The sequence below is a fragment of the Nycticebus coucang genome, chromosome 2 (assembly GCF_027406575.1).
Source record: "Nycticebus coucang isolate mNycCou1 chromosome 2, mNycCou1.pri, whole genome shotgun sequence".
Taxonomy (NCBI): Eukaryota; Metazoa; Chordata; class Mammalia; order Primates; family Lorisidae; genus Nycticebus; species Nycticebus coucang.
The window spans coordinates 44658595-44684975 of NC_069781.1; the positions used below are offsets into that span (position 1 = coordinate 44658595).

Consider the following 26381-nt stretch of genomic DNA (forward strand, 5'->3'; position numbering starts at 1 on the left):
CCTCCTCTCCCTGTTCTTCCTCAGCCTGCTCAACATGAAGACAAGGGTAAAGACCTTTATGATGATTTACTTCCACTTAATGAACAGTAAATATATCTTCTCCTCCTTATGATTTTCTTTCTTTCTTTCTTTCTTTTTTTAAACCACTTTCTTTTTTTTATTTTTTTATTTTTTTGTAGAGACAGAGTCTCACTTTATGGCCCTCGGTAGAGTGCCGTGGCCTCACACAGCTCACAGCAACCTCCAACTCCTGGGCTTAAGCAATTCTCTTGCCTCAGCCTCCCGAGTAGCTGCGACTACAGGCGCCCGCCACAACGCCCGGCTAGTTTTTGGTTGCAGTTTGGCCGGGGCCGGGTTTGAACCCACCACCCTCGGTACATGGGGCCGGAGCCCCACCGACTGAGCCATAGGTGCCGCCCTCTTTCTTTCTCTCTCTCTCTCTTTCTTTCTCTCTCTCTCTCCCTCTTTCTTTCTTTCTTTCTTTCTTTCTTTTTAGGGTAACAGATATTTTATTTAGGAAGAACAAAGAGACAGTTTAGAGCACTTCCAAAGAGAGTTGGAAGTGGGTCCCTCTCAGGAAGGCGATAAGCTGAGAGACATGGAGACACAAAGGTCTGCAGCAGTATAAATATTCTCTGTTTGAAATTGGTTGCAAGTCTTTCATTGGCTTCTCTGCACCTCCAGGCTGTATTGCTCTTTTCTATTGGTCATTGGCCTTCCAATTTTCTTAATAACATTTTCTTTTCTCTAGCTTACTATAATAGATACAACATACAAACTATTGGCTATTAATGTTGTGAGCAACGCTTCTGGTCAATAGCAGTCTATTAGTAGTTAAGGTTTGGAGGGAGTCAAAGTTACACACAGATTTTCAACAGCACGGGGCATCAGCATTCCTAATACCATGCTGTTTAAAGGTCAACTTTATTCAGCTGAAGCCTGTCAGGCCTAGAGGCTTCCAGCTAAGGCCTCTGAGTTACTGATCACCATACCTAAGAAATCCCTGGCAGACAGACAGGGCCTTCCTGATGGGAGCTCTGGGGTAGCAGATCCTAGCTCTTACTGGACACACTCTTACCTCTTGATTTCTACCTTCTGCTCTTCTCTGCCTCTTCTTGCACCCATCTTCATAGCCTCTAAGCTGGTACCAGTCATATCCATATCCTTGCCTGTGGCCCCAGGCCCTGCATTCTCTTCCCAGTGGCTCTCAGGCCCGTATCTCACTCCCATCCCCACTTTACCCATCCTGGTTCAAGGCTGACCTGCCATACAGGGTCTGTGTGCTTGCCAGACTTGGCTGTGCTGCGGAAGGCGGGCTGAGACTGAGGCTTCTTGAGGTTGTAAATGGCCACATTGCCGTCGTAGTGGCCCACTACCACCAGGTAGGGGTGGTCCACATGAATGTCGAGACACATGATGCCGCTGTCACTGCTGAAGATGTATTCCGGGAAGCTGGGGTTCTTCATGCTGTAGAGCAGCAGCATGCCCCGGCTCTGCTTCATGAAGTCATCTACCCAGGGAAGATGGGTGGCTGCAGTTGGTGAATATAACTACCCTGCTAGGGGGAACCCCTAGGCCCTACCCCACCAGAAGGGCAAACCCTGCCCTGCTGTGCCTGTCAAAGTGTGCAGGATTCCTCTCTGGGCTTCATCTTCTCAGGCTGAGAAATAGAATTATGAGACTTGGCTTGTCCCTTCTCAGAGTTCATAGAAGAATACAACAACCAGTAAAGGGGACCAAGATTATTTTTATTCTACCCAAGGTACAGGAAAGAGGGACACAGGCTCAAAGAGTTGCTAAGTGAAGAATGTGTGGGGTCGGGAAGGAGCAGTACTATTGGAGGGGGTTCAGATGCCCAGCCCAGGGGCAGGCTGCTGTTCTGTAGATGCTTGGATAATGCCTACATGTCTTCCCCCCAGCCAAGGAGGAGTTAAGCTTAAACAAACATGGAATTGTCCATAATAAGTCCCAAACTAGCCATCTATGAGCATCTCCTCATACCCTCTGGCTCCACAGTCCCAATTGCAGCCTGAGCCCTAGCTCTAGGCATCTCCCCAAAGCCAGAACTCCTAGGGCAGCCAGTTAGGCTGCAGTAGGCCCACTGAGCCTGGGCACAGCTTTTGGTGCACAACAATGGACCCTTTGCAAAGGTCCTCCTCTCTACCTGTGCTATGTCAAAGGAGCCCCTCCTACTCTTTCATATTCTGCACGCTTGGCACCCATCCTGATATGCGGCCACTGAACAGTCCCAGCCTTCAAGCCCAGCAATCCTGCCACTAGCCCAGTCCTCCCAGCTTCTTCCCAAGGTCAAAGGAGCCAGACTTGGGGAGGTGGAAGGCTACTGCCCTATGCTAAGGCAGCATTTGATCAACATGAGGGTCCTCCCCTCCCTCCCTGCTCCGAGGTTACCTTCTTGGTTCCTGGCACTGGCAGGGCCTGAGAGGACTACCTCTTAACAAAGTGGCTAGTCCTGAAATGTGAACCCAACTTGACTAGCTTTTCTGGGTTATTTTCTCTTATTTCTAAAGCTATCTCTTACTTGAGAGAGTAAGTGACTGGGCTAAGCTCAGGGACAATCTGGGTCCAGCCCCTGGGCTCAAGGGATGAGCTCATCTACCACCAGACCCTAGGTACTCCCTCCCTAGGCACTCTACAAACACCAATCTGTTTTCTGACTGGTAATGAGGAGCTGCCAGGAGCCAGACTAGCTTTAGAAGGGTACAGCTGGAGCTATGGCAAATAGTATTCTATGGGGAAGCCCACCTCCTCTGTGGGGCCTAATCCTTGCCAGCTCTGACACTCAGGAACTCCTTTCCTGATCACTTGCAAGGGAGGCCACACATGCAAGGAGGGGGCTGCCTCTGGGGTAAAGGTGCCAGGGTCCAGCCTGAGCCAAGAGGAGGGGATGCAGTGGTTCAGGAAGGAAAATGTGTTTGCTCTGGGAAAAGTGATCCTCCCAGCCAAACAGGAGGGTTCTGGATTCTCTGGGCCAAAGTTGGTTGACCCTGTGCCTGGCTCCATTTCAAAGCCAGTAGGGACCTGGCCTTGATGTGGGTGAGGAAAAGCTGGAAGTAACTCACTCTGTGGGGTTTCAGTGTGACCCTGAGGGCTGACTTTCCAAAGGAGAGATCTGCAGATGTCTGAGGGAAGTGTCCTCCTTTCCACCTAGATCATGAAGGGTTTGACCTGGACAGTGTGAAAGTTACTTTAGCTCTTTTTGTTCATCCAGCAAATCCTGCACATCTGATCTGGCCCTCACCCTGGGCTGGCTCCTGCAGGGCCAGAGACACTACCTGAGACATGGGCTTTCCTTTAGCAGCCCCTAGTCTAATGAGCAAGCCAGACCTTACAGGTGAATGAGTAATCAACGTGCTAACTGCCAGGCCAGAGGTGAGCCACTGATGCTCTTGATTCCAATCTATCCTTGGCTGCCAACCAAGACTGACAAAGAGTGAATAGGTGAGCAGGCAAGTGAGTGGGTGAATAAAACAGTGAATGAATGAATGCTTGGGTGACTAATGCTCACGCCAAGGACTCTGGTGCTCTCCTTATTGCACCAAGTGGCAAAGGTGGGCATGATCCTCACATTTGCTCTTACTGTGACCCAGGATTTGGCCTTGGAAAGACAGCAGTGTGATTCACTTTCTCTAGACCAGCAGTTCTCAACCTCTGGGTCGTGACCCACAGGAACTGTATTAAAGGGTCATGGCATTAGGAAGGTTGAGAGCCACTGCTCTAGACAAACTCCAATAAGTCCCTACCCCTACATGTGTGCACAGAGTATTCATGACCAGTGATACCAGGAAGGGAGACTAGGAAACCCGCAGACCAAAGCTCTAATTGCCCTCAGATGACTCTACCAGCACCCTGGCAGAACAGTGCCCAATGAGGAACATAGCTTGAACTGGCAACCATCAGTGGGAACCTCAGCCCCACAACTCTAACCCTGCCAGCAGGTAACAGCTCTGGATCATGGCGGGGCCACTTTGGAGTATTCCACTGTCAGAAGAACCCTGGGCTTCTGCTCAGGATTCAGGGAAAGTGAGGTAGGCAGAGAGCATGTTGGGGAATCAGGCTAACACCAGGTCAGTGGTCAAGAAGAAGTAGATGCCAAGCTGCAGAGATAAGGATCCCAGCTAGCCTCTGACGGCAGGCTTCCTCTTTTACTGTGGTGTCTTGAATGAATGAGTCCAGCCCAGGACTGGCTCCAAGGCAGCAGCTGGTTAATGACTCCCTAATTAAGTCATGCAAGAGGCACTTGAAGGGGGCATTGGTAGGCAGAATAATGCCCCACCACCACCATCCCCGACAAAGACATCCACATTCTAATCCTCAGAACTATAAATATGTCATTTTGCCTGGCAAAAGGGACTTTAAGGATGTGATTAAGTTAAAAACTTTGAGATGAGGAGATTATCCTAGATTATCTGGGTGGACTCAATATAATCACAAGAGTCTTATAAGGGAAAGAGAGAAGCAGGAGAGTAGAGGAGGAGATGTGACCACAGAAGCAGATGTCAGACTGATGTGGTTGCTTGCTGGAAGAGGGCCCCAAGCTGTGGAATGTGTGCTGCCTCTAGAAGCTGGAAAAGCCAAGGAAATAAACGCTCCCCTAGAGCCTCCAGAAGGAACCCAGGCCTGCAGACACCTGACTTCGGCTGGGTGAAACCTGACCTCCACAACTGTAAGAATAAACGTGTGTTGTTTTAAGCTATTATGTTTGTGGCAATTTGTTACAGCAACAACAGGAAACTAATATACTAGGTATTTAAGGAAAGTTGACTCAAACTCCACTTTAAGGAATCAGAGAGAGTTCCATCGATGGCACTTTTTTCTGGGATGGCTTGCAAGCAGCCCCTCTAGAATCCAGAGGGCCAGATGCAATGATACTCAGCTCTTCTGATTACAATAATGAAACCCTCCCTCAGTTTCCCACATCCCAGCCTTGCCACCTTGGATTCCAGGAACAGAAATGTCCCTTGTGTTATGATTTTCACAGTTTCCAAAGGCAGGGGACCAGCCCAAGGTTACCCCCCAAAATATCAGTTGCTAGAGGGTTCCAAGCCTCAAGCATGGACCAGAGGCCATGGTGCCAAGCTGGGCTCAACTTTCCAGGCAGCTGAGATTTCCCAGGCACTCTCATTTGATTAGAAGTCATATTTAAACAGTGTGAAAATAAGAGCAAGGCCTTGGAGACAGAATACATCAGGCGGGACATTTAATTTGATTTAGGGAAAATGAGACAAACATTTGAGAACCTAAATAACTAACCAGTAATTAAACTAACAACAGGAATGCCCTTGCACTACAACCCAGCAAGCACAGTGGCCTTTATGGACTGTATTTACAAAGAGACCTGACAACATAATTAGTCCTGTAAATTTTATGCAGCCTGCAGCTAAGGAGTGATGGATTTTGTATGTGGAAGATGAACGGGGAGAAATGAGGTGGATGAATTTCCATTTTCAGTAAATGAAATTAACACTGCTTAATTAGTGAAGCTGACAAATAAATGATCAGGAAAGATTTAAATCCCTACAAGTGTATCTCTGGCCTGGGCAGGCTGAGGGACGAGCCAGGATGTAGTGGGACAGAGTGGAAATGGGTTTAGCACTGGGCCTTAGGGCCTGATGTTGGCCCCTTTTGAGGGTGCTGTTGCTAGAGGGAAGCTGGGCTGAGGGACAGATGTCTCCCCTGCCCTTCCAATATGTGGCTCACTGTGAAGCTTCCTGCCTCATCGCCTGTGTGATAGCCTCAGAACCACACAGAACATTCAGAATCTGTTCCACCAATCTTGCCTGGCAGACCATGAGGCGCCCCCACTTCCTTGCCATGAACTGGCTAATGGGCTAGAAAAAAACCCCTTAGCCCAACAGGCTGACATGATTGTATCCCAGCAGTCCCAAGGCTAACTCTTCCTGAACTAGCTACCATTGCCCTCCAACCCTCCTCCACCTGCTTTCACCTGCTGCCAGCGCTTTCTCCACTCTTCTGGGGACATGGAACCTCGCTCTGGTCTCTGCTTACTCTCTGCCCTTTGAGGATGCTGACATCCCCACCACTAGTACCCAGCAGCCACAGAGGGGGCATGTGGGAATGCTTCTGTTGCAGGCAATTACCTAGACTTCCTCTTTCTCATCTGCTTGCTCCTGGCCTGGCTCTAACAAGTTTTATCTGTCCCCAGAATGGAGGACTGGCTACAGTCCTTCCTAGGATATATACCTACCTCTGCCAAAGTTTTATTTGGGTAGATTAAAGAATAAATACCTGGGAATTCCAGGCTAAAGGAGGTTTATGAGGTCTGGACTGAGCTCATCAGGGTCAAACTCAACAAAAAACCCAAATTCTTATTCCAGTGTTTATCCACATGAGGCAAAATCTGATTATGGGAGATCTCTATCTGGGAGCTTCCAAAGACAGTGTGATAGATGTTGGTAAGATTAGCTGCTTCTCACAATGGCCCCAGCCGGCAAATAGGGTGCCTGCCTGCCTCAGCTGTGCCTTCTTTCTTCCATAGAGGCACCTGGGCGCTAAAGAGCATGAGACTCTTAGAAGTGACCTCAGAAGTGGGTGTGGGGGCCTTTCTGAGTCCCAGCCCAGACTGCCTCTTCTCTGGTCTCAGCAGGTGGTTCTGAGATATCTGGAGAATAGATGCTTATCTGAAAGCCAACAATTCTCAAGCCAGTGACAACAGCAGCAAATACCTCTGTGGGTGCCACTGATTCTTGCTTCGTAAGAGAGATTCCCTTCTGTCTACCCCATTTTCTCTGCTCAGGTCCCTTGAGGGTGCTGCAGGAAAGCTAGGGGAAAGAATGACAGACAACTCAGCAACAACCGTCCTTTATATGTAGGTGGTTCCCACAGCGTGCAGGGCACAGTTACTTCTCTTCTCTCAAGTGTGCCTCTTAACAGCCCTGGGATGGAAGCCTGGCAGGTTGCCAGGCTCTCCATATCACCAATGAGGTAACCAAGGCTCAAAGAGGCTTCTGGCCCCAGGTACATCACTTGGGAGTGACCTGAAGGAGGAGGTCTGTATTGACCATGGGCAGCAGTCATGCATGGGCGTGTCACTAAAAGAACCAACAAAGAACATAGAGACCCTTCTTGGGTAAGTGACTGCCCAGGGGAGGTTACTGGGCTTGTCATATCTGTGAGAGGTAAGTCACTCTTCTGTATAGCTCTTGACTAAGGCTGCCCCAGCCCTCTGTATAACCCCAACCAGCTGGCCTTGCTTCTGACCTTGCGTGGGAGGAGGGTGGGCTAAAACTGAAGTTTCTCCTCCTACCTCCTGGGGAGTCCCCCAGACCCCCACCTCAGTTCTGGGCAGAGAGCCTGGGCTGACAGCAGACTCACAGGGGGTCCACACCCACTCCTTAGGGGACCTTCCCAATCCCCAGGCCCTGTTCCAGGCCCAGTAGCTGCAGCACAGGGGGAAGAATGTGCTAGCTCCCTGCCAGAGGGGGAGGGTGCTTCCCATTTGGCAGCAGCCCACCTTCAGGAGTGGGGACACAATGCAGGCATTTAGGGCATCCTCAAAGGCAGCGCAGACCACAAGACTGGGAGCAGCGCCAAGGTCTCCTCCCTGAGAGGAATGACAAACACCAACTCCTCCTCGCTCTCCCCTTCCCTACCCTTGGTCAAAGAATGGGCGGCCAGGAGGTCTGAGGGGCAGAGACCAGGAGCTTGTATGCCTGCCAGCCAGCAGCAGCTTGGAGAATGGAAAGGTTTTTCTGTTTGTAGAAGCTGATCCTCGCAGCCAGAGAACAAGCTGTTAGCATGGGGAGCTGCAAGTATTACGAAGTGTAGGGCCCTCTCCCGTCAGGAAGGGGGAACTTCCAGGCCAGCACAGTGGTAGGGGCTTCAGCTGGAACCAAGTAACATGAAGGGAAAGAAAACTGTCCAGACACAGTTACCTCCCTGCTGCAGGTGTGTAACTGACAGGGGCAGGGACACTCTGGACAGTAGTGGTCTCCCAAGGCTCAGGGGCCAAGGGATGAACTTCAAGCACTTGCTTCCCCCTCCACTGCAACTGATCAGGAAGGCCTGATGAGGGCAAGGGGGCCTCTATCCCTGCTCCACAGCTGTGGTGATGAGATCCAGCTATCTCTCCTTGGGAAGCCTGCACCAGTCTTCCTAACCACTTTCCCAGTCTCCAGTCTTATGCCTACAATTCCACCCTGTAGTAGTCATGTCCCTGTCCTTGAATTCTTTCAATGGTTTCCCCTCAGGAGAAGGTCCAAGTTTTCTTGGAATGGCTTATAAATTCCCTTGATGGCTGACCCTGGCCCCTTTGACAGCTTCATTTCCTGTCATATCTCTCATGCCTCCAGACCTTTGCATATGCGGCTCCCTCTGCCAGAAGTGTTCTCCCCTCCTTCACCAGAATAACTCCTTCAAGGCTCTGATGGCATATTCAGCCTAATCATTTACCCAGAACTAATCACTGGTGACTATGTTCTAGTCATCTTTTCATCCCTCACACCTGGCAAAGAGCTCTGCACAGAGCAGGTACTTAGTATTTCCTGTTTGCACAAGCCAATGAATGAATAGCCAGATCACTTACAGGAGCCGTGTCCCACTGCAAAAAGATCCCTGTACTTTGGATTCCTGTAAAAGAAACATGAACCTATTGGCACTGGAAATGAATATGGTGCTCCAACAGACAGGGCACTGGTACCTAACTGCACTGCAGATATCTACTTTCCAGTGTAGACATTCACCAACTCGGAGATCTCAGATGATCTTGTAATCTTATAACAATCCTATTTTTCTCATACTGCCACATACCACACTCAAGGTTGTTAAATGCTACTCTGGGCTTGGCTTGTGGTGGGGGCGCTCAGGGTCTTCTGTAATACCTATACTCACCAGCAGAGGGCGGTGACCGCGAGGCGCTTGGCTTTGTCATTTTGGAATTTCCAGAGCGGCAACAGGGTACCCTCCTGGTCCCGGTATTCGTCAGCAGCATCCTCATAGTACTTAAAATCTTAAACACACACAGGCAAAGTCAGCTGTGGGACTGCCACTTTAAGGCAAACCCAGGTCTACCACTTATTGTCTGTATCCCCATGGGCAAAACAGTGAACCTTTGTGTTTTAGAGTGGGAATATTAACAGTATCTCTCTCAGATGACTGCTGTGAGGATATAGTATTTGAGATAATAGATGCAAAGAACTTACATACTCTGGCACATAGTAAGCTCTATGTGTTAGCTTGTTACTGTCATTGTTATTATTGTAGGAGGTAAATTACAATAAAGCAGCCATGTCCACATGGATAAAATCCAAGGTTTGCAGCCCCTGTCCCCAAGAGTTTCCCTTGAACTTCAGACAGCTAAGATGAGAGCAAATTTCAATGTTCAGCTACCAAGGATTGATTAACAGTTCTATCCATTCTGCCTCTTAAATCCCTAAAATGCAGCCCCTCTTCATATTCACTGCCACGTCTCATTATAATGAAGCTGAGGGATCCCCCTGAACTCAACTTCATCTGCTGCCCTCAAAACTCTCTCTGCCTCCAATTTTCTCTAAGGAAATGTTTCTTAAGTAGAAACATCATCCTTCTACTTGCCTAAACAAGAAACCTGGATAAATTCTTGAATGATCTCTTTCCATCATTTCTCATATTTTCCTACTGATTATCTTTTTAAACATTTTATTTCTCCCCAATCCCATAGCCACTGCCCAGATTCAGGCTCCAATATCCATCACCTGGATTATTACAACATCCTTCCCACCTACCTCCAGTAACTCTTCCTCCAGACCATGTTCCACAGAGCTACCAGAGTGAACAAACAGATCACCTCACCACACCACTCTCCCCACCCCAAGTAAAACCTCCTCAGTGGCTTTCCTTTCTTGGGGCTCCCTCGTCAAACCAAGCTTCCTGGCTATTACTTTCATATCATTTCTAGCTAGCTGTCCACATACTGTCTACATCAAATAGTGCCAATGTGTCACATTATCTCATGTTTCTTTGTTTTTCTTTTCTACATGCTTTTTCCATGTCTAAAATGTCCTTCTCTTCCTGGCAAACTCCTACTCCCTCCAGATCCAGATCAAACTTCTCCTTCTCTGTAAGGCTTTCACTTCCTTTTCAGCAAAGTCAGTTTCTTTGCCTCTCCTCTCCTCTGCTGAAACATCTGCCATACTTTTGCCTCTCTTTATTCTTATGCCTGCCTTCCTCACCAGACAGCTCTTGGGGAGCAGGAAGCATTCACCACTGTGTCCCCAGAGCCTAGCACAGGGCCAGCCACAAAGCAGGCACCCAACAACTGTTTATAGAATAAAATAAAGTAGATCAGCAGAAGTGACATGGTTCTCAGTATTTTTTTCCAATGAAGGGTGAACATTCAGAAAATGAATCATCTTGTTCCACACAGCCAACGACATTGCCAGGCATTGCCCCAGCCTCTCCCCAATACCCCACATTTTGAGGTTATGGGACTACACTCACACCTCAAAAATTTCTCATAACAAAAAAGATTCAGAGATTATGAGCCTTGATCACATCCGATATTACCCAGATTTGGTTATCTTTGAAAATACCTCATTTCAGAGTAGAGATTAATTAGCAACACTTCTCTATTTTCATTTCTTCATGATTACACTTTCCCAAAGTGAGAACATATGCAATTAAAAAAATCGAAGTTCAATGAATTTTTATGTGATTATGTTCTTATAAATGAAAGTGGTTCACCAAGACCAATTTCTCCATGGATATTAATCAGATTTGCAGCCCTTTGGTGGGCCACTTGCAGAGGCTGGTTTTCAGGAAGCCAAGCTGTGTAAGTGACAAATTCATTCACAGCTGCTGTGTACTTTGACAGCTTTGAAAAGCACTCAAGGTCGTTTTCCAGCCTGAATGATAACGAGGGGGCTTGTTTAGACTGCTGCTTTTGGCAGCCTTGGTTTCTATGTCCCATGGGTGAGCAATGAGCATCAAGTCACCAAGAAGAGCTCTAGGCTGTCAGTAAAGGAGACCAGCCAGCAGCAAGAAGCTGCCAACTCTGGGGAGGCAGCTGCTCCAAATAAATGCACAACCTCTTAGGGAAATACAAGCCACTTGGGAATGTGCTGTTCATGCCATGGGAAGGATTCCGTTTCCCTGACGCTGTCAAAGACACCACAATTTCCCAGGCCCCCTGGATCTAAGCATTTCTGAATCAATCTCTTTCTTTACCCCATTACTAATTAATCACCAGGATAGATCTATTGAGGGTGTTTATTTGAAATGTCCCTTCCAGTTCTGTGGCTTTGTAGCCTAGTGGTGAAGTGCTAGGCTATCAATTCAAGGGACCTGTGTTCGAGTTCTGATTCTACCACTCAAACCTCACACAAGCTGTGATTTTGAACAAGTGGTATCATCCCTGCCTGAGTGTCTCATCTTTAAACTGGAGATAATAAAGAATGGTATGTGCCTTCCAGTATGGTTTTCAGGAAAAAATAAAATAATACATGTAAATTACATAGCACAATACCTGGCACACAGGCCATTCCAGTAAATGTTGGTGCTTATTTTTCACTGTTATAACTCTTCCTTTTTCTCCCTATGACACAGGCTGGGTCAGGTGTGGCAAGGCCCAACTCACCCCACACTTGAACCTCAGCTTAGTTTCCCGGTGTGATATTCGAGGCCCTTCAAAAACTGGCTCCAACCACCTCTCCAGCCTGAAATCTCATCACTTTCCCACAAAGCTATTGTTTGGGTCAATGAGCCTACTGCCCCTATCACAAGAGTCCATTCCTATTCCTTTTTACCACAAAGTTACTGTTCTAGCCATCTCCTGCCCCAAATGTCCTCCCTCACCTATCCTTCCTCTCAAACTCTGCTTATCCCTTGGCATCTAGCTCAGTCACTGAACCCTTTCTTAACAGCTCCCACTTGTCCCTCATGTTTCTTCCTCCCTACTTACAGATCCCCAGAGCAGTTTCTGTCTATCCCATACATTCAAGCATTTATAGCCTTCCCAAGCTGGGCTGGGTAAGAGGACAGAACACAGAATAAGGAAGCTTACGCCCTAGATTTGGGTTCTCTTGCCATTCACTAGCCAGGTGGCCTTGGCCTTATCTTCCTCACATATAAAGTAGGTGTAATTATCTCTGCTCTAACTGCCTCCTGGGATTGATGGGAAGATGACAGTAGATCACTAAAGTGCGGGTGTTTTTTGCTACACAGCGGTCAGATCTTATCACTATACCTACTGTTTTTTATGCCATTGCTCATGGTTGATCTGTGAAGTCTTGTCTCCCTAGTGACATCCAGAGAAAGAGGGATTATGTTTTCTCCCCTACAACTATAGGGTGAGACACTCAAATACCAACCTTTTATGAGGGATTTTTAATGCAGGCAATAATAGTGGTTTCTAGCTCTTCAAAACTTACCTTGAGCAATGTCATCATATGTATTTTGGTTGACCATCCGTTCTACTATTTTAGCAGCTTGAGACACTTTGGTGATGTCATCGCTCTATGGGAATAAAGAAGCATGGGCCCTCATAAGCCAGCTCCTGGTAAGGACATACGCCCTGAGCCACAGCCCAGACTTGTAATTGGTTCAGCAATGCCTGTCTAACACTGCCCATCCCAGACAGCTCTGCAAAGGTATCTCTGCCTCCCTCAAGGCCTAGCTCACCCCACTATCAGCTTCCAGGAACTTCTGCCTTGCAAGTGGCACGAGGGGTCTGAGCTGATATACCTGGCCCCTGGATAGAGCCTGCTTCATGCTCTTTCATTCTGAGGTTGTTTTAGAGCATAAGACAGGGCATTAAAGAGAGCCCAGGAAGTGTATTGGAGGGAAGAACAGAGAAGGGCAGGTAGGAGGCTTCTTTGGTGGGAACAGAGAGGTTTTGTCAGTTCAGGAAAGGACCCAGTCTCCCATTAAATGCCTCAGAGATCTCCTGGTCCAACCCTTTACCTAGTCAAAGGTTGAGGAGACACAGAGGCCCAAAAAGGGTGGAGACATCCTTTCACACATGAAATATGAAGTATAATTGAAACTCCTAATCCCAGGGCCCTTCCCACTTCCCAGAGCAAAGAGAAAGCAAGAAGTTTTACATCGGGAAAAAAATGACTCAAAAAAATGAAAAAGATTATCATTATGTGAAATCCCATAAAGCCACAAGGTGAATCACCTGGCATATTAACACGAGAACAAAGAGTTTGGGGCTGATGAGAAAGGCCCAAAGTGTTTAGGACAGGTGGCAGGAGTGAACCAGTTGAGTAGGCAGCCTTCCAGAGAGGGTCACAGGGCAGTCTCATGTTTCCCAAAATGAGATTTCCTAGGAGCAACAATGTCAGGCAGTGGTTAAGAGGATGTGTTCTAAGGCCACACAAACCTGTATTCCTACACCCACCCACCTATTAGGAGCCAGATGGAAAACTCGGGAAAGTTACTTAACATCTCTGGTCTCAGAGTCCTTATAATAAAGTGGGGGCAGATGATGGCATCTGCATCATAAGGTTATTGGGAAGACTAAATGTGGCTTGGCGTCTGTAGCACTGTGGTTACAGCACCACATACACTGAAGTTGGATGGTTCAAACCTGGCCCAGGCCAGCTAACCAACAATGACAACTGCAACAAAAAATAGCTGGGCCTTGTGGTGGTCACCTGTAGTCCCAGCTACTTGGGAGGCTGAGGCAAGAGAATCACTTGAGTCCAAGAGTTTGATGTTGCTGTGAGCTGTGATGCCACAGCACTCTACTAAAAGTGACATAGTGAGACTCTATCTTAAAAAGAAAAAAAAAAACGACTAAATGCAACAATATACATTATTATTTAACCCAGTTCCTGATCAGAATAGTGTGAGAAAAACATGCAGACTAGTGCAATGGAGCCCTACTGGGAAACTGCCCTTTGAGGGCCTTTTGCCACATCCCAAACTCACTCCAAGTTTATCTCAGAAAACTGACCAAGGAGCACATTCATCAGAGTCTTACAGTCACAGTCCTAAGTGCTCATCTTGTTCCCAGCTAATCCTTTTATTCTCTGACCCAAAGCAGGAATCCTCTCCCCTCAGCAGCAACCTGTCAAGCTTGACACTCCCCAGATCAGGTGGCATTTTCTGTGATCAGATAGCCAATTAGCTGAAACCTGCTTCCTGGGTCTTCTATGATCCTAACTATCCTCTGGCCATAAGGAATTGTGCACCTGGTAATAGCTTCTCTGATGTAGGAGGACAGTGCCTCATTCCGCCAAGTCAGCCCTTCCTCTATCAGTCATGGCATGGCATATTAATAACAAAAATAGCCACCACTTATTGATCAGTAGCATGTAAGTACTATGTCAGAGGCCATACATCCATTGTCTTGGATTGTCACAACAGTCTTGCAAAGCAGGTAGGATGTCTTTACAGATGAGGAAACTGAGACTTTGGGAAAAAAACAGCTAATAAGTGGCAAAGCCAGAAAATAAACCAAGGTCTGTGGACTCCAGGGCCCATGCTATGAGCCCCATGCAGATAGCCAGTCCCTTCCCCAGATGATCACCCTTCTCTGGGACCTGGGAGACTCATGTCTCTGAATGTGCTTCCAGGAGAGTGTAGTAGGTTATTACCTCCCTGGTCTGGGATGCTATGCTACTTAGGCAGCCAGATCTCTTCATTGGTTCTAATTGAACTGTGACCTCTAAGCCCTTTCCTCCATTCCTACCTAATTGTTCAAATCAGACAAGCTTACATTCATTTATGTGCATTCAAATCATTAATGAAACAGAAACTTGAGATCTGCCACTGGAGACCTTCCTACAAAGTATTGTGAAGTTATTTTTTCTTCCCTCCCACATACTTGAGTTTCATACCAACCTAATCCGACTCAGGTCTTTGAGGAAGAAATTTCATTCTACTCAAGCATGGGGCCCAGGAAAATATTAAGGCAACTTACATTCCCACTCTCTTACACAGACAGCCTTGCCTGGTTCTGTCCAGAGTGGCTTCTTGGTCCAGAGGGCTGGAATCTACCTGTATCATAGCCTTCCATGATAGCCAAATTGAAAGAGCCCAGTGTAAATAGATGGAAGTGGTCCCTCTTCCTTGAGGATATTAGACGCCAGCTCTGGCAGGGATTAGATACCAGGTCAGATTCTAGTCTCAGCACAGGGAATTTTCTGAGTCGTGGTGTAGTTGGGTTTCTGCAACCATGGATCCCAGCATAGAGCTCAGAGCCAAACCCCTGACCCAGGCCAGTAGCCACTCTGAAGCCTTTGACCTCTAGAGAGTGATGCAGAGGCAGCCAAGGGCCTACATAGGGCAATGCTCAAGGCAGGGGCTCCATCTTTCAACTCACAGGTCCAGTACCCAGCATGGCCATGATCACTGGGTACCTGGTTAATGATTGAATACAACTGAATTGGGATTCTTATTAAGCCAAGTCACAGAGGCTAAATGTGACATTGTCCCTCAGATGTGACATTATCGTGGTATCAGAACAGAGAACCAAGTGGAAGTGGGTATACCTCAGACAAAGGAAGTAGAATTTCCTTTAACTGGTCCAGCTGTTATTCTGGAGTGGAGCAGAACCACCTTCCTGAGAGCAGCCCAAGGAGCTCTCCTAGGTGCTGAAACCAGCCCCCAGATTGCTGTGGACTTAGTCCTTCCCACCCCAGTGCAGATCAAGCCTATTCTAATCCACACTGGGACTCTGGCTCCCAATCCAGATTTCTCTCTGTTAAAGGGACAAGTGTCCCTTCAGCATCTTCTGTGCTGACCTTCCTGCACTGACCCCCTACAGTTACACCCCCCTGACTCCCATGATGATTCCCAAACGCATGCTGATCACACCCACAGTGAGCTCCCAACCATGACTTTTATAAGGACTCCTACATGGCTCCTCATGGTAAATCCAGCCCTGGGTGGCCACATCTGTTCGCCTGGCACAGATGTGTACCTATGACAATCTCTGATTTGGCTCCTGGCCCTGAAGACTCACTTAAGTATAGAGCACAAGTAAATGCAAAGACTAGAAGTTAAGAAGCATCTCACCTTCCCAAATCCCATGAACCCTTGCCCAGGGAAATGATGCCTTCTCACATCCACCCCTACCCTACACAGACTCCTCAGACATTCTAGGATGCATATAGTGTTTTCGATAAGGGTCACATCTTCTGTTGCTCCTAGCTCCTAGTCTCAAAACACCACTAGACTCCAGATCCATATAAAATTGAGGGTATGGGGGCAGCGCCTGTGGCTCAAAGGAGTAGGGCACTGGCCCCATAAGCCGGAGGTGGCCGGTTCAAACCCAGCCCCAGCCAAAAACTTCAAAAAAAAAAAAAAAAAAGAAAGAAAAGAAAAGAATAAAAAGATGAAGAACTTAAAAAAAAAATGGGGGATATGTATGGAATGCTACAGACATGTAGCTCTCCTCACATCTTCCCTCAATATTAGCCCCTGATTTAAGTATCCGTGGAACCCTCCCAGATAGCCATGCTTCTGGCCACCCAAAGACCAAACCCCCAGTCAGACATTCTGTGATAGAGCTGTGGGGACCATGAGCAAACCTGGGACTCCATAGATGTCAGCTTCCTCATAGCCATCTTCCCTGTTTTTTTAGCTACTGGCGTCTTTGTCTTCTCCTTCTCTTTGGTCTTTTCCTGCTTCTCAAGTTCCTCTACATAGGCATCATAAATCTCCCACTAGGAAAGGGGAGATGAGAGAGATCATTGTGAGGTGTAGTCTTCACCCAGAAAGCTCCTATTTGGCCTTCAGGGCTTACAGAGTTGATCACGTTAACAGCTGTCACAAGTACCCTCTACTTGGTTCATTGTAATTATGCATTCAATGTCTGTCTTCTCTGCTTACTATCAGTCCTGGAACAAGAACAAGAGTTCTCAGGATACCTCTGGGTTGGGCTTATCCATCCTGAAGCCCAGAGGCTGGGTCTCCAGCTGGAAATCAACATTATTTTACTCTGCAATACCCACCAGGCAGAACAAACAAACAAACATCAGGCTAGCTCGGTTTTTCTTGGTGACTTATAAGACTCTGAATTAGGAAATTAAAAAAAATGTATCCCCCCACCACCCTGAGTTAGCATAAACATAGTGGCTCAGGCTGGCTGTCTACAGTACTGACCACACCTCAGCATTAAAGGGAAATAAGCAAAAGGTAAAGGAACCCCAATCTGACAGCAAGAGAAGCTCAAAGATAGTAGCAGACCTGGGGCTGGGCAAATGCCCCAGATCATACTGTGTGCTCCCCAGACCTGGGCAGTCACTGCCATCTGGAGGCCAGATAGCACACCTTACATTTAATAATTCACCAATGCATTGATACTCTACGCTGCAAAGTACTTCAGTGTTTGTTATCTCATTCAGAGCCCTCCAACAATTCTATGAGGCAGCTTGTCATCCTCTCTTGACAGAGAAAGAAACTGAGGCATTATAGTGACATGGTTTTCCCAGATTTGGTGCCTAAGCTCAGGTCTCCTGGTACCATATCCTGCCCCAAACAGAATAGCCATCCAGAACTTAAGGGAGAAGGAGAAGAGACACTGCAGGCTGCTAGGAGGGCAAGGTCAGAGTGCTAACACTTCAGAGTCAGCCACAAGGCACCAGAAAGTCTATGGGAACAAAGGTTCTCCCTGGTCCTAAAAGAAGTTCCAGAAGCCATCTCCGTTTCTAGTTAGGATGGCCTTGCCCAGGCTGGCCCACACACGGCTCATTAGATTGGGACCTACAGTCTCAAGTGCATCACCTGGATGGTCAGGAAAATGAGCAGGGAGGTGGATGGATAAGGAGGGCAGACTACCAAAGGAGTTCTTGACCAGGTCAGTCTCCTTTGCTGCTGAATGTAAAAAGGATGCATGGTGGTGGTGGTGGTGGTGGTGGGATTGGTGGTGACAGGTTGCAGGCTGGGTCAGGTCTTACCTGATTGGCTGTGGCTGAAAAGTTTGTTCTGGGAGGAGGCTCCATCTGGCATTCCCGGTCCTAGAGAACAATAATAGGAAACCCCCAGAAAGCTCTCAACTCCTTCTCACTTAACCTAACAGTACATCCTTAGAAAAAGCATTTTGTTTGGAGCTGAGGAAGGGGTGGGACACCGAACTGGAAAAGTAAAGAGGGGCCTGCGAAAAAGACCAAATGAAGCATTCAAAGCCCACATTTTATCCATTTTGGTTAAAATGGAAGAAGCCTAAGCCAGAAAACAGGGGCAGTGAAGGCTGACTGCCAGTCTTAACCAAGATAAATTGCAAGCAAAGGATGGACAGATATGTAGGAAGCCAGAGCAGGGCACAGAGGTCAGCCTCTGGCAGGTCATCAGGTTAATGTCCATCACCCTGAGAAGACATCTACCTAATACTGAGGTCTCCAGCTCCAGCAGGGGAACACAGCCCTTCCCCATTGCTTACCACCCAAATCTCCAAATGTCAGTAGAGGGACCACAGAGGGTGATGAGGCATGGTCAGAAACTCACCCCATAAACCTCAGCCTCCATCCACAGATTCATTTCTGTAGAATACTGCCTTTATGTGTATGAGTCTCTCACCTGAGACCCTGAGCCTGGTTCTTGGGATCCTCCACACTTACAAGTCAGGGAATCTTTCTGGCTTTTCCCAGCTGGTATACCACAGAGTCATCAACTTCAGCCAACTGGTTCCTAGATGTCCACTACCCCAGCACCCTGCAGCATCCTCTCTCCTCTCAGATGCTGATTTCTACCCCATTTACAAACTCCAGCTTGAGTTTAAGTCTCTTAGTGGAGTGTTTGGAGGGCACTAGCCTCTTTGTTACTCCCTCTGAACTCCTGCCAGGATGCGTTACAGGGACCTGAACACATGTTCTCAGCTCTCCTTGGAGAGATAAATTGTGACATTTGCCCTGCCACCCCTGCCACCCCTGCCACGCTGAGGGCTTCTGGGGATGGAGTCAGACTTTCTTTCTCCCTGCCATGCATAGTGTAGGGCTACAAAGCAAAGGGGCTAGGATGGGTGCTGCTTTACCCGGAGACGGTTGTTGAGGGTCTGCGAGGCCCTCTCACTGAAGTTGAACTTGTTAGTGAGCTTTCGCTCCTTGGGCTGCATAGGCTCCATCAATTCTTCAGTCACTTTTTCAGGTGTCTGGAAACAAAGACACAGAGGACCAGGACTTAGCTATGAGGAAGTGGTGGAGAATTGGAGCAGGACAGGAGACCATGGGATAGGATAGGGGTGGGAGAGAGTGATGCTGCCAGATGTGGTAGCACCTGCAGCATCTAACTTTTCACTTTCAGCCTCCTTCCTTGCATCATAAGTCACCCCTGAAGCCCCAATCAGAGCCTAAGCTGGAAGAGGAGGAATGGAGAGCAATATTATACCATACCCCAGCTGCAGTCTCATCTACTTGACTTCCAGCTTCAGCTTCTAATTCCTTGGGCTCTTCATCTTCTTCAAGATTTTCTGTTTCTGAAATCACCACCTTGGCAGAATCCTGAGAACCTTGGGAGGATATTGCTAATAAGCTCAAAGTCTAGGTCTGATTCCCCAGTCCCTGGCAGGAAGGGCCTTCTTGGTTTCTTCCTTTCAGACCCTGGCTTGCCCTGGGATTGTCTTCAGCCTGTTTGTCATGGGTTAGCTCCCAGATCTATTCTGGACAGACAGCTATCTATGATCCTTATGTCAGTAGAGACTCTACTTTTGGCTTAGAGGGTCTACTCCTTAAAGTGACCAGACAAAGGGGACCAGGCCCAAGGCTGCAGCCTCAGGCTGGCCCAGAGTCCTACCTGCCGCTAACTCATCACGATAATGCTGTCGCCGTCCTTCATCTGAGTCTTTGGGGATCAGGTTCCCGACTTGGGTGAAGTGAACTGCCAGTTGGTCCACAAAGCCAATAAGCTTGTATGTGCCTTCCTAAGAAGAGAGGACCCCAGATGAGTCAGGCCAGGGGTCCCCAACATGGCTGGAGTCAGAATGTAGTCTGCCTTCATTCTCTAAGGTAAAAGACAGTCCACCTCTGTTAAAGGAACTACAACTCACCAAAACTTCAGTTAACCTGAAGTTTTCACTGTGTTTTAGTTTAAAGAAAAGGTGGCAAAGGAAATCAATTTTTTTAAGTTCTCATCAAAGATTTATTTTAAAATACCTTGCCCTTCCTACCTCAAGCAACTCCAGATTTACCTATCCCCATGCCAAGGGATCCCAGTTCACTTGCCACAACACAGACCTAGGTAGGTCACATAATTCATCAGACACACATGCCATGGCCCTCTCTTCACTGAACATAGCAGAGCCTAGGGATGGGTAGATTCTCACAGACAATCCCAATTGCCCCTGTTCCATGCAAGAGGACCACAGAGATCCAGAAAATGTTTGAGTTTGGCACTTGTCAAGATCACACAAAGTGACTGCGTGGGACTATGCTTAAAACTCAGCTAACTTAACTTTGTTCACTCATTCTGCAACCTTGAATTCCTGGGATCAAGAAATCCTCCCACCTTAGCCTCCTGAATTGCTAAGATTACAGGTGTGCACCACCATACCTGGCTAATTTTTAAATTTTTTTTTAGAGAAGAGGTCTCACTATATTGTCCAAACTGATCTCAAACTCCTGGCCTCAAGCAATCCTCCCTCCTTGGTCTCCCTAAGTGCTGGGATTGCAGGCATGAGCCACTGTGCCTGCCCAGTCTGGTTCTTCTAGACTCCCTCCTCACTAATCAGCATTCTAGCAACCACTAAAATTGACTTTGAGATCACAGAAGTATCTTTCTTCTCCTTCTTCTCTTTCTCTTTCTTTTTTTTTTTTTTTCCAGACAGGGTCTTCCTCTGTTGCCCAGGCTAGAGTACAGTAGCACAATTATAGCTCGTTGAAATCTTGAACTCCTGGAGTAAAGCCATCCTCCTACCTTAGCCCCCTAAGTAGCTAGGACTACCAGCATTTACAGCTGACTTTTAAATTTTTTTTTTTTTTTTTTTTTTTGTAGAGATGTTGTCCAAATGTTTGCTATGTTGTCCAGGCTAGTCTCGAACTCTGGGCCTCAAGCGATCCTCCCACTCGGGCCTCCCAAAGTACTGAGATTACTGGTGTATGCCACTGCAGCAGGCCCCTTCTTTCTTTTAAAACCATTCTGGAAAACCCTTTTCAAGTCATATAGAAAATAATTATATTTATATGTCACACTGGGGTACTCACAGCAGAAGAAACCTACCCATGGGCACTAGCTGCACCACACCTACCTGCTCCTGGAAAGCTGGAAGGATCACCATCACACAAGTTGGGAAGCTCTGCCTTAAAAAGTCGCCTCAAAGCCCTTCCTCTCCCATTAACTCAGATGGATAGGAGATGGAACAGTGCAACGGTTAAAAGGATGACCTCTGGAGGTGTTGTGGCAGGTGTCTGTAGTCCTAGCTACTCAGGAGGCTGAGGCAAGAGGATCACCTGAGCCCAAGAGATTGCGATTGTTGTGAGCTATGATGAAGCCACAGCACTCCAGGGCAATAGAGTGAGACTCTGCCTCAAAAAAAAAAAAAAAAAAAAGGAAAATAATAAAAACAATCTATTATTAATAACATAATGTTTGACACATAATAAGTGCTCAATATTAATGATCAATAAGAATAGCCACTATTATGTTGATAAAAATTCCTGTGGGAATAAATTACCCATATAGTTGTCATTTGAGATTCCACCTCCATCCTGTTCCAGGAGTTGACTAGGACCTTCCTTTTCACTTTAGAAATGGAATTCCACTTCATTGCTTCTGTGAAAGGAGGGGAGGCATCCCTAAACCAGAACCATCTGCCTCCCCACTCTAGTGCATCAAGAGAAAGTAGCAGCTTTGGAGACCTAAAGCTCTTGGACTTCTCCAGACTAACAATATAGAGATCAGCTCTGCTGGAGGATGCCAAGGCAGGACTGGGAAGTTGATGGAAGGCTGAATAAGGTGAACATTCCTGGGAGCCTAAGGATTCCCCGCTGGTAGTTGCCTCAAAGGAGGGGCAAGTAGAGTGCATAGAGACCCACAAATCAGAAGCAATCCTCTCCTATAGCATGCATCCCAGGGCTGACACTCTGAGTCCTAAAGAGACCCTCTTTTCACCTGTCAGGACAGGAGCCCGTAGAGTACACCATCCTCCAGCATAACATCAGGAAGTGTAAGATAGCTTCCCTCTGACCTTTAGGGGCTGCCTAAGGATAGCCATTAGAAAAATTCATGAGCAGCACCTTTCAAGAAACATATCTGGATTTGTTTCAGTATCTTTTTGTGGAGGTCTTGACTATACATTCTTAAATAAGATGCAGTGTGCTCAAGAAATTATTTGCCATGTGCAATAACTCGGGCTTGTAATCCTAACACTCTGAGAGGCTGATGCAGGTAGATTGCTTCAACTCAGGAGTTTAAGACCAGCCTAAGTAAGAGTGAAAACCCCATCTCTAAAAAGATAGCTGAGCACTGTGGTGGGTGCCTGTAGACCCAGGTTCTTGGGAGGCTGAGTGAAGAGGATCTCTTGAGCCCAGGAGAATGAAGTTGCTGTGAGCTATGATTCCATTGCACTCTAGTCTGGGGCAGCAGAGTGAAATTTTGTCTCAATAAAAAAAAAGGGAACCCCAAAATTTTCACAAAACCTTGTACACAAATTGTCATAGCAGCATTATTCCTAACAGTCAAAAAGCAGAAACAGCCGGGCATGGTGGCTCACGCTGATAATCCCAACACTTGGGAGGCTGAGGTGGGTGGATTGCCTGAGCTCACAGGTTCCAGACCATCCTGAGCCAGAGCGAGACTTCATCTCTAAAAATAGCTGGGCGTTGGGTGAGCACCTGTAGTCCCAGCTACTTGGGAGACTGAGGCAAGAGAATCACATAAGCCCAGGAGTTTGAGGTTGCTGTTAGCTATGACACCATGGTACTCTATCAAAGGTGACAAAGTGAGACTCTGTCTCAAAAAAAAAAAAAGAAAGCAGAAACAATCTAAGTGGCCATCAACTGATAAATAGATAAGTAAAATATGGTATATTCATACAATGGAACATTAATTTTTTGTCAATAAAAACAAATGAAGTACCGACACATGCTATAATATAGATAGATTGAAAATATTATGCTAAAAGGCCATGTATTGTATTCTTCCATGTACATGAAATGTCCAGGCAGGATGCAGTGGCTTATGCCTATAATCCTAGCACTCTGGGAGGCCAAGGCATGAGGTGGCTTGAGGTCAGGAGTTTGAGACCAGCCTGAGCAAGAGCGAGAGCCCTTCTCTACAAAAATAGAAAAATTAGCCAGGTATTGTGGTGGCATATACCCGTAGTCCCAGCTACTCAGAAGGCTGAGGTAGGCAGATTGCTTGAGCATAGGAGTTTGAGGCTGCAGTGAGTATGGGATGATGCAACTGCACTCTAGTTAGGGCAACAGAGTGAGACTCTGTCTCAAAAAGAAAAAAAGAAAAATGTCTAGGAATAGAAGACTGAGCAAAGAAGTAAAATATTTCTTTTGGAGAAAATGAGAAATGTTCTAAAATTGATTGTAGAGATAGATGTACCATCTTCAAATATACTAAAAGCCATCAAGTTGTACACTGTAAATGACTTAATTGTACGGTTTGTAAATTATCTCAATAAAACTGTTGGAAGAAAAAACAAAGAAAGAAACTATTATCTCCAGCGAAGGGAATAGAGGAGAAAGGCAGGTTCAATTTTCATTATATTTTCATTTTTTTAATCTTTTGAAATTTGTATCATGGGTTTCTATTATACATTCAAAATGTTATATATTTTTTAATTTTTTAAAGAAGCAGTGCAACATTGCTTTGGAATAAAATTAACTCAACTCTTGATTTGAATCTTGGCTGTGTGACTTCTGCAATTTGTTTTATCAAATGTAACCTCAGTTTTCAGAAAATGAAAATAATTGTTCCTATGGGAAAGAAATGTGAGGATTATATGAGATATTCTGTGTAAAAGACTGAATATAGGACCTGTCACTGTGCACAACAAGCATGAAACAAATGAGTCTCAAAACAATGAAATAAAAACATGTGGCATTTCCATTTGAGCTCAAAATGTACTCAGAAATTCTCTTCAGTCAGTCCATACCCACCTGAATAGACCTTGCTATGGTTGAAAATAGTGTTGTCCCCCACAAAGACATGCCACATATGTGTCTGAGAACTCACCCACCCTACGTGTACTAAGGTAAGGTTCTTGAGGGGTCTCCTGTCTGCTTGGCTGTGATGTCAAGAGATGCTGAGACTGTAGCTGGCGTGGGGCTTCCTCCCAGATAGGAATGTTGGGGAGAAAGGCCAGCTCTTTCTTGTCCATAGGGGAATTTTGTACTCCCCCCAAATGTCTGGCTGGAGGAAAATCCAGCTTCTGAAGACCTAATAGCTTAGGTTAGTGAAAAACGTGTTATACACATTGGAAAAGTATTTTTCTAACCAGATGATTCATTTCAAGAGTTGTTTTTTTTTTTAATTGAGACAGAGTCTCACTTTATTGCCCTCAGTAGAGTGCTGTGGCATCACAGCTCACAGCAACCTCAAACTCTTGGGCTCAAGCAATTCTCTTGCCTCAACCTCCCTAGTAGCTGGGACCACAGGTGCCCACCACAATGCCCAACTATTTTTTGTTTTGTTTTAGCAGGCCCAGGCTGGGTTCAAACCCACCAGCTCTGGTGCACGTGGCCGGCGCCCTAACCACTGAGCATAGGCACCCTCCATTTCAAGATTCTTGGAAATAGTGGCTCTGCAGGGCACTTAAGATATTGCAGTTGGTAAGACTACAGAGAGATACACAAATATCAAAAATCTCCGAAAAATTCCATGTAAAATCTCAGGATTTCAGCCAAGGACCTCAGTTTAAAAGTGATCTTCTCTAGCATAGCTGAGAGGCATTTGCAATGTAGTAAGTCATTACCATTCCAGAGAGATACATATAAAGGCCCCTGCCCAGGAGGGTATGACTTACTTTGAAGCTGTACCTGACAATGTTCTGGGGTGCATGTGGGTTGTTGGCTGTCAGTATCCGGGTGAACTCCTCCTTTAACTCCTAAGGGAAAGAAACACCAAGAGGGTTATACATGTAGGCCCCCTACGATCCCTTAGGCTTAGGGGGAGAAGCCAGGCTCTGTGCAGGCTCATGATCCATATGGAAGAAAACATCTCTGAAGCTAGAGAGGTAGAAGGAGCAAGGATAGGAGGCTACTCACTCACCGCATCAGTCAATTCCAGCTGGTCAGGGGGTCTAACTGTGGCTTTGGACTGAATCCAGTCTTCTGTCCCTTCTCCTACTTCAGTCCCTGAATCTTCTTCCTAGACAAAAAGCTCCCATGAGAGTCAGGAATACCTGATCTACTCGGAAGAGCAATCAAGGCTTCAGGAAGCCCCTTCATTCACAAACCCTCCCAGAAGCCAAACTCTGTCCCTTATCCATAGCATCCAAAATGTACAACACCTACTCATGGAAAAGTCTAAAGGAACTATGCAGGACAGAGATCCCCGCCTGAATGGTCACGACCACCTACACCCTGGACGTCAGGGCTTAGCTAAAATATTGTGGTGGCCTCTTGCCTCCAGTGGTAGAACCAGAAAAACTGGCTCCTCCTTACTGCCTTCCCAGAAGCTACTGTTCAGGACCAAACTGACAAAGGCAGGACTTAATGCAAACTGGCTTAGACATCAAGAAAGGATGCCATGCTATTCCTTCAACTCTAATCTGTATTTTACCTTCCCATCTGCCACCTTAAAGTGAGTCTTAAGGCAATATTTTCTGTACTTAGTTACTTTATTTTTTTCTTTATTAAATCATAACTCTGTACATTAATGCATTTATGGGGTACAACGTGCTGATTTGATCTACAATGTGGAATGCTCACATCTAACTGTTAATATAACCATTTCTTCACTTACTTATTTGTTGTGGTAAGATTTATACCTAGTTACTTTAAACCTCACCTTCTTTCATTAGGTCGTTGGAGCAAAAAAAAAAAAAAATTAAGGGCTAGAAGTTTTACCTTTCCTTGGTAAACAATTAAACACCTTGCCAAAATGGCTCATGACATAATTTTTAAAGTGCTACTCTCACTAAAAAGCAAAGATATGCAAAGTAAAATAGCGTGAGTTTTTGTTATAAAATTGGCAAACTATAATTGCCAAACTATAAACCAACCAAAGTAACATCCAGTATTGGTGACATTGTGGGAAAATGGGCACCCCCAAATTAACACAACTTAGGTGAAAGATTCAAATTTGAAAATTTGAAAATGGATTAATAACTGTTTATATTCTGACTCAAATTTTTATGTGTAAGAATTTATAATAAGGAATAATCAATGTCATGCCTAAAGATTTATGTGTACAGATATTCATTAAAAGATTGATCATAATAGTGAAAAAGAAAACACCTAAATGTCCAACAGAGGGACATGGTTGAACAAATTATGGCATGGCCTTAAAGAACATAGAGTAAAATATTATGC

The 26381-nt window shown here is 46.2% G+C and overlaps 1 protein-coding gene across 1 annotated transcript in view; it reads right to left on the reverse strand.

Annotated features, from left to right (window-relative positions):
* Positions 1-26381, reverse strand: part of DNAI1 (dynein axonemal intermediate chain 1) — a 66028-nt gene that overhangs the window by 12453 nt on the left and 27194 nt on the right. The window contains exons 3-13 of the mRNA XM_053570260.1: positions 25117-25215; positions 24872-24952; positions 19693-19819; positions 19293-19408; positions 18935-19051; positions 17862-17921; positions 16494-16628; positions 12384-12468; positions 8869-8986; positions 8564-8607; positions 1263-1510 (exon numbers count right to left, since the gene is read on the reverse strand). Of these exons, the coding sequence (XP_053426235.1) occupies positions 1263-1510; positions 8564-8607; positions 8869-8986; positions 12384-12468; positions 16494-16628; positions 17862-17921; positions 18935-19051; positions 19293-19408; positions 19693-19819; positions 24872-24952; positions 25117-25215 (1230 nt within the window). The remainder of the gene's footprint in view (positions 1-1262; positions 1511-8563; positions 8608-8868; positions 8987-12383; positions 12469-16493; positions 16629-17861; positions 17922-18934; positions 19052-19292; positions 19409-19692; positions 19820-24871; positions 24953-25116; positions 25216-26381) is intronic.